The sequence below is a fragment of the Orycteropus afer genome, unplaced genomic scaffold, assembly GCF_000298275.1.
Source record: "Orycteropus afer afer isolate SDZICR_OR568_19922 unplaced genomic scaffold, OryAfe1.0 scaffold00018, whole genome shotgun sequence".
In the NCBI taxonomy this organism is placed as follows: domain Eukaryota; kingdom Metazoa; phylum Chordata; class Mammalia; order Tubulidentata; family Orycteropodidae; genus Orycteropus; species Orycteropus afer.
The window spans coordinates 18,367,456-18,375,021 of record NW_006921605.1 but is presented as its reverse complement, the minus strand read 5'-3'; the positions used below and the strand labels follow the sequence as shown (position 1 = coordinate 18,375,021).

Genomic DNA, 7,566 nt, shown 5'->3' with positions numbered 1-7,566 from the left:
TAGCTATTTCCATAAATGCTTACTGGGCAGTGGATTTTCTTAGGTAGCAGAACTTTGTAAACACTCAGGGTTCATGGTGATGTTGGACAATGGGTTTCTCCCATACTTGGAGGAAAAGGATGTTAGCTTGGTGATCCCAAGGCTCTGAGGGATGATTTGATCATGCCTTGGAGCCTAAGCCACAGAGATGAGTGTCCCAGCTTAATACACCCCCACCCATTCAACTTCTTGTTCTTCTGCTTGGGCGACCTAGTGACTCCTGCATGGGTTGACCAGCTATGCCACTCACCTAGTCCCATGGACAGAGCCTTCTTTTTTCTCATCTCCTTGGTGGCCTCTACACCAGCAGGAAATAGCTCCACATGTTACCTTTCAAAGAGTGCTCTAAGTTCACTCACACCTCAGTCCTCTCAGCCCTACCCTTGCCTCCCCTATTTTCAGTGATCCCCCACCACACATTCCCCTGGCACTGAAAGATGGACCAAACAAGCTCTTGACTCAGAAATCACTGAGGTAACGGCTTCATTTAGAGACCACCTGCCCAGTCCTCTCTTTCTAGAACCTTTGTTCCCAAATGTGAGCATGTGTAAGAATCACTTGGGGCCCTTGTTGGAAATCAAAGTCCCAGGCCTCATCATTGTAGGTCTATGGTGGGTCCCTGGAACCAGCATTTAACACAATCAGATATTTCTGATGTCACCCTTTTGTAAATCTCTGTTAAAGTCATCCACTTGTGGTCTTTCTGTCACAGCAGCACTGGATAACTAAGACTGTGGTACTAGGACAGCGGGGGTGCAGTTTGGGAATTGGGCAATGAGCAGAGGCTGGAAGACTTTTAAGGTACCTAACAGCAAAAGCCTAGATTACCTTTAAGAGACTGGGGGTGGAATTGTGGCTGTCAAAGGCAACTCTAGCAAGGGCTCAGAAGGAAGTAAGGGGAGCTGGAACACCAGAGGCCGCACAGATGGCGAGGAGCAGCAGCAGAGAAATGGTGGCAGCAGAACCAGGAGACCAGCATGAAAGTGCATGGGAGCCAGCCTATGGAGCGAGAGAGCAGAGGGCCTTCAGGCAGGGGGCTTCCTGGCAAAGTGGGGTGCCTCTGGGTCCTTGTCCACTCAGCTAGGCTTGCTGACTGATGCATTCATGGAGCAAGAGAGCTGAGTGCCTTTGGGCTGAGACTTACTGGCCATGTAGGGTGCCTCCAGGCACTTCTTGGTAGAGCTAAAGAAGTTTGTAATACTTGCCACAGGCCAGGCCAGACCAGACCAAGAGGCCCAAGGGACCAAGGGGCTGAGAGGCCAAGGAACCAGAAAGCAGAAGCTAAAGAGACAAGGTCTCAAAGGGTAGGGCCACAACCTCTGGGGTCTCAAAGGGTGGAACCACAGCCTGGTGGGGTTTCAAAAGGTGGGGCCCCAGAGGTCTAGGTTTCAAGGAATCAGATCTTCACCACCTTGGTTTTGTAGTGTGGAGCTGCTGTTCACAAGTGCCAGTGGGATAGGCCCAGATCCACTGCCCAAAATTGAGGTGCTGGGGCTGCCATGCCCAAGGGGTAGAAGAATAGGGCCTGCTGGGATCAAAGGACTGGGGCTGCCACTCGGTTGGACAAAGAATATGGAACCACCCAAAGATGAGGGAGCAGAACCCCAATGGGCCTGAAAGATGAAGCTGAAGCCCAGGGCTGAGGGGCTTCCACGATCACTCAGAGTCTAGAGGGCAGAGCACTGCCCATGTGGTATCGGAGAACAGAGGATCATTTTCAAGCCTTGAGAGTTAACGTAAATTGTTCTGCTGGGTTTTGGACTTGCTTGATGCCTGTTGTCCCTTCTTCCCTCCAATTTCTCCCATTTGTAATGGAACTGTCTACCTTGGGCCTGTCCCACCATAGTACTTTGGAAGCAGATAATTTGTCACAGATGAAGAGGACTTTTGCCCCAGGATGGAATGTGGACTTGGAGTGGATTTAAGACTTTTGAGGTGGTATGATGGGGTGAATGTGTTTTGCATGTGACAAGAAGATGAATTTTTAGGGCTAAAGGGTGAAATGTTATGGATTCAATTGTATCCTCCCAAGGTATATGTCAACTTGGCTAGACCATGGTTCTCAGTAGTATGTAATTATCCTCCATTTTGTGATCTGATGTAATTATCCTACGTGTTGTAAATCCTAACCTCTATGATGCTAATGAGTCCGGAGTAGAAGCAGTTATATTAACGAGGCAGGCTACAATTTGTAGAATTAGATTTTGAGACATAAAAGAGGACCTCTTACCACCAAGAAAGAAGAGCTGGGAGCACAACACATTCTTTGGACCCAGGGCGTTTGCATTTAGAAACCCCCAGACTCAGGGGACGATTGATGACAAAGGCCTTGCCCCAGAGCCAACAGAGAGAGAAACCTTCCCCTTGTAGCTGGTACCCTGAATTCAAACTTCCAGTCTCCTAAACTATGAGAGAATAAATCTCTATTTGTTAAAGCCATCCTTTTGTGGTATTTCTGTTATAGAGGCTCTCAATAACTAAGTTTCTAAGCAGTCAATATTTGCTATTCAAGACTAAATCAAATTTCCATTCAGTGTGGGCTAAGTCCAGGTGGGTTTATGCAAAGGCAGTATAATGGTCAGATTTTTCTCTCTCTTCCTTTTTTTTTTCCCCACAGTTCAACTTCCAGTCAGCTCAAGTCAGGGAAAACCTGCCACGTGTCTCTCTCCTTACAAGAACTCATGGGAGACCAACAGCCATGAAAATCACGTTTTGTCCTGTTGTACATGGGTCACCATGAGTCAGAGCTGACTTGACAGTAACCAACAACAACAAGAGCTCTTTTAGAATGTGAAAAGACCCACGATCTCTTTTTCTCAGACTTCTGGGTCCTTTGGCTAAAGTTGAATCATATTTTACATCTTATTTTACATTTCCTTTGGCCCAGTAATCTCACTTTTTGGAAATCTATTCCATAGAGACTAAAGTATTGGTGTACAAAGATATTTACAGCAGCAGTATTTATAATAAAAAGAAAGAAAACCTAATTCTTCACATACATCAACCAAACCAAACTCACTGCCATGGAGTCAGATCCAACTCATAGCGACCCCTCCTTGGATTGCCAAGGCAATATCACTACAGAAGTAGATTGCCCCATCTTCCTTCTGAGGAGTGGCTGGTGGGTTTGAAGCGCCAGCCTTCTGGTTAGCAGTCAAATCCCTTAGGCACTACGCCACCAGAGCTCCTTTCTTCACATACAGTGAGTTATATTTATATCTATTGTCTGGAGGAATGTGTACAGGGATGTATATAGTGTGTTGCAATACTGAAAAAAAAAAAAACTACTTATTTGGTTATGTTTCTATGAGCGTGGAGAAGGATGGAGAAATATATCATGGAGTTATTAATAGTGGTCATCTTAGTGGGTGATAATGATGGCAAGAATGGGGAGTCTCTTAAGGATGATGGGGAAAATTAGAAACAAATAGTGGTAATGATTGTATAACGTGATGAACATTATCAATGGCATTGAGTCATACGTGTAAAAAATGTTGTTTGGCAAATATTTTGTGACATATATTTTTACCACAACAAAAAATATATTGTCTTGGTTCCCTCTAGTGCCACTTTAACAGGAATATACCACAAATGGGTGACTTTAACAAACAGGAGTTTATTCTATTACAGTTTAGGAGGCTAGAAGTCCAAGTTCAAAGTGCCAGGCTGTGCAGGCTGAGTGAAATCCCTCCACCTTGGGCTTCAGCTCTGCCTCCTGCTCCCGGCCCACTGAAGCTGGAGGCTTTCTTCACTCACACAGCTGCTGGGTTGACAAACCCAAAGCTGACAAATAAAATGGCACAGTCCTGATATTACCAAACCACATGGCAGGCCATTGATTCAAGTCCATTAAGAGTCCCAAGATCGACAGACAACATGGGAGGTTGTTGAACAACGACTTGACTATGTGCAGGATTCAAGCGTGCCAGAAGATGCAGACCATTCCCAATGCTTCTCCTTACACACGGGAAGCAGACCACGGCTCTAAAGCAGCTACTCAGCCGCTCATGGCAGATTCCACCATGGAGTTGATTCCCAGTTTCACTGTGGGGAATAACTACATCCAGCCCCCCAGTCACTCAAAACCAGGCCCAGTCAAATTGACACATAACCTTAACTTCCACATATATATATTATTTAAAAAAAAAAAAGAACTCGTGGAGGAACCAATAAGAGGTTGTTCAGTCATATTATGCAAAGCTTGTCCAGACCTTCCTATTTCCTTAGTTCACTCAAGAAAAAGGAGGAACTTGTCTAAGTGACTCACCATTTTCACACAGCTGTACCTCCTCTGACTTCTCTGACTTCATTAGGGAGATGAAGAGCCATTTGATCAAACTGTTCTTTTGGGGCATTTTTTCCTCAGTCATCTGTAAGAACCAAGTATCGTTTTGAGGCTTGAATCTCCAAACCAAAACGTAATGTGGGAAAGGGTTTTTCTCATCTTCCTCTTCTCTCGTTCAATTCAAACAGCTGTATTGGATGTTGAGAAAAAGGCGAAAACAGATGGTAAGTTTCATTTACTTCCTTGTTACTGAAAACATTTTCATTGAGACGGTACAGTGTTTCTCTTTGCTTTTAGATAAGCAACCAAACAGTAAAGTCTTTTCCATCACCTACTGTTTAAAATGGGAGCTCTGGTAGCATAGTGCCTAAGGCACTTGACTGCTAATCAGAAGGCTGGCGGTTCAAACCCACCAGCCACTCCTTGGAAGGAAGGTTGGGCAATCTACTTCTGTAATTATACTGCCTCCGAAACCCAGGGAGGGGTCACTATGAGTAAGGTCTGACTCAACGGTACATAACAACAACAACAACTGTTTAGAATAAAATTATTTCAGGGAGAGAGTAGGAGCCCATTTTCCAAGACTCAGAGACAAAATATTTAGAGTGTGTCTGTAATGAGATGCTTCTTGATGTATTGCTGTTTCTTAATCAGAAAACCAACACAAAATCATTGTGAAATAATTCAAGCCACATTACAAAATACAGATTATCATCATGGAGCTAGACAGCACTGGTCTTTACCCTGGTTCTACCATTTACTTGGTCTCAGCCTGGGCACAGGATACGACCACTTAAAGCCTATCTTCTTTCATCCGTGAAGTGAGGATAATAAAGCACCTGTCTGGGAGGACGGTGAAGAGGATCGAAGGAATCTCAGCGTAGTGCCTGGTGTGTGGTGAGCCGTCCATCACTGTTAGTCAAGGCTGCTCTTGTTTCTACTGGAAATCTGAAAGTTCTGTTACCCCTGTCTGCAATCTTCCTGCCTCTCCGGCTTCCAGAGGCAACCACTATTAACAATCATTGTCTATGCATTATCATTGTAAACAAACTCTTCTGTAACTTTTTTTTTCTTTTTTACTTAAAAATATATCATAGGCATCTTTCTAGGCAGTCCGTGTCAATTTAGCTCATTCTTTGCAATAACTGTATGCTATTTCATTAATTTATTGAACGTCTCCTTATTGATTTTTCCTTCTTTTTTGTATAAACAATACTACAGTAAATGTTCTCATACATCAGTCTTGGTGAACACATAGGAGCATGTCAGTTACATAAAATCCTGGAAGTGAAATGGCTAGGTCAAGGGGAATGTACATTTACATTGTTACAGATACGACTAAACGGCTTTCCCAACAGGCTGAACATAAATGTTATAACCATTTATGTGGGTGAGTGTGAGTTTTTCCACAAACTTCCTGGCAGTGGATACAATCATCCTTTAAACTGACTGTGTGGATCATAACAAATTAGTGATAACATTGAGAAGAATGGGAATTTCAGAACACTTAGTCGTGCTCATGAGGGATGTGTACATAGACCAGGAGACTGTTGTTTGAACTGAATAAGGGACATTGCGTGGTTTAAAATCAGGAAGCGTGTGTGTCAGGGTTGTTTCCTTTCACCATACTTAATCTGTATGCTGAGCAAATAATCTGAAAAGTTGGACTATATGAAGAAAAACATGGCATCAATATTGGAGGAAGACTCATGTTCTGGTTACCTAGTACTGCTTTGACAAAAATATACCACAAATGGGATGCTTGAACAAATAGGAGTGCATTCTCTTACAGTTTGGAGGCTTCAAGTCCGAGTTCTAAGTGTCATGCTCCAGGGGCTGGGTGAAATCTCCTCAACCTTGGGCTTCAGCTCCGCCTCCTACTCCCAGCCCACTGAAGCTAGAGGCTTTTCTTCACTCAGACAGCTGCTGGCTGCTGAGGCTGACAAGCCCAAGGTTTACAAGTAAAAAGGCACAGTCCCGATGTTACCAAACCACAAAGCAGGCCATTAATTCAAGTCCATTGAAAGTCCCAAGGTCCACAGAGCTGGCAGGCTGCTAAACAACGACATGGCTACATGCAGGTTTCAAGCGTGCCATAGCCTAGAGACCATTCCCCAAGACTTCTCCTTATATACAGGAAGCAGACCACATCCCTAAAGCAGCTACTCAGATGCTTACAGTAGATTCTACCATGGAGTTGATTACCAGTCTCATCATGGGGAATACTACATCCAGCTGCCCAGTCACTCAACCAGGCCCAGCCAAGTTGACACACAAACTTAAACTACCACAGCTCATTACCAAATTGTGATATGCAGACAACACAACCTTGCTTGCTGAAAGCTAATATGACTGGAAGCACTTACTGATGAAGACTAAAGACTACAGTCTGTTGTATGGATTATACCTCAATATAAAGAAAATGAAATCCTCACCACTGGACCAATGAGCAGCATCACAATAAATGGAGGAAAGATTAAAGTTATCAAAGATTTCATATTACTTAGATCCACGTTGGAAACGACTCGACGGCACTTAACAACAACAACAACAAGATCCACAACCAACACCCATGGAAGCAGCAGTCAAGAAATCAGACATCGTATTGATCACATTGCACTGGGTAAATCGGCTGCAAAAGACTTCTTTAAAGTGCTGAAAAGCAAAGATATCTCTTTGAGGACTAAGATGTCCCTAATCCAAGCCTCCGTATTTTCAATCACCTCATATGCATGTGAGAGCTGGACAATGAATAAGGAAGACCAAAGAAGAGTTGATGCTTCTGAGTTTTGGTGTTAGTGAAGAATGCTGAAAGTAAAGTTAGTGACTGGTTTTTCCATATCCTTAAAAAATGTTGATGGGAACTGGATTGGGATTGCATTGAATGTATAGATTGCTTTGGGTAGAATTTACATTTTCACAATGTTCAATCTTCTTATCCATGAGCATGGATGTTCTTCCATTTACGTAAATCTCTTATGGTTTCTTGAAGTAATTTTTCATAGTTTTCCTTGTACAGGTCTTTTGTGTCCCTGGTAAGATTTATTCCCAAGTATTTTATTTTTGGGGTTGTTGTTGTTGTTGTTAAGTGCCGTCGAGTCGTTTCCGACTCATAGCGACCCCATGCACAGCAGAACAAAACACTGCCCGATCCCGCACCAGCCCCCAAATCCCTGCTATACTTGAGCCCATCATCGCAGCCACCGTATCAATCCATCTCATTGAAGGCCTCCCCCTCTTTC

The 7,566-nt window shown here is 43.7% G+C and overlaps 1 protein-coding gene across 1 annotated transcript in view; it reads left to right on the top strand.

The window, feature by feature from the left end:
* The first annotated feature begins 4,460 nt into the window (after window positions 1-4,460).
* The window catches only part of MILR1 (mast cell immunoglobulin like receptor 1), a 39,494-nt gene continuing 36,388 nt past the window's right edge, over window positions 4,461-7,566 (top strand). Inside the window, exon 1 of the mRNA XM_042783544.1 lies at window positions 4,461-4,548. Within this exon, the coding sequence (XP_042639478.1) occupies window positions 4,461-4,548 (88 nt within the window). The remainder of the gene's footprint in view (window positions 4,549-7,566) is intronic.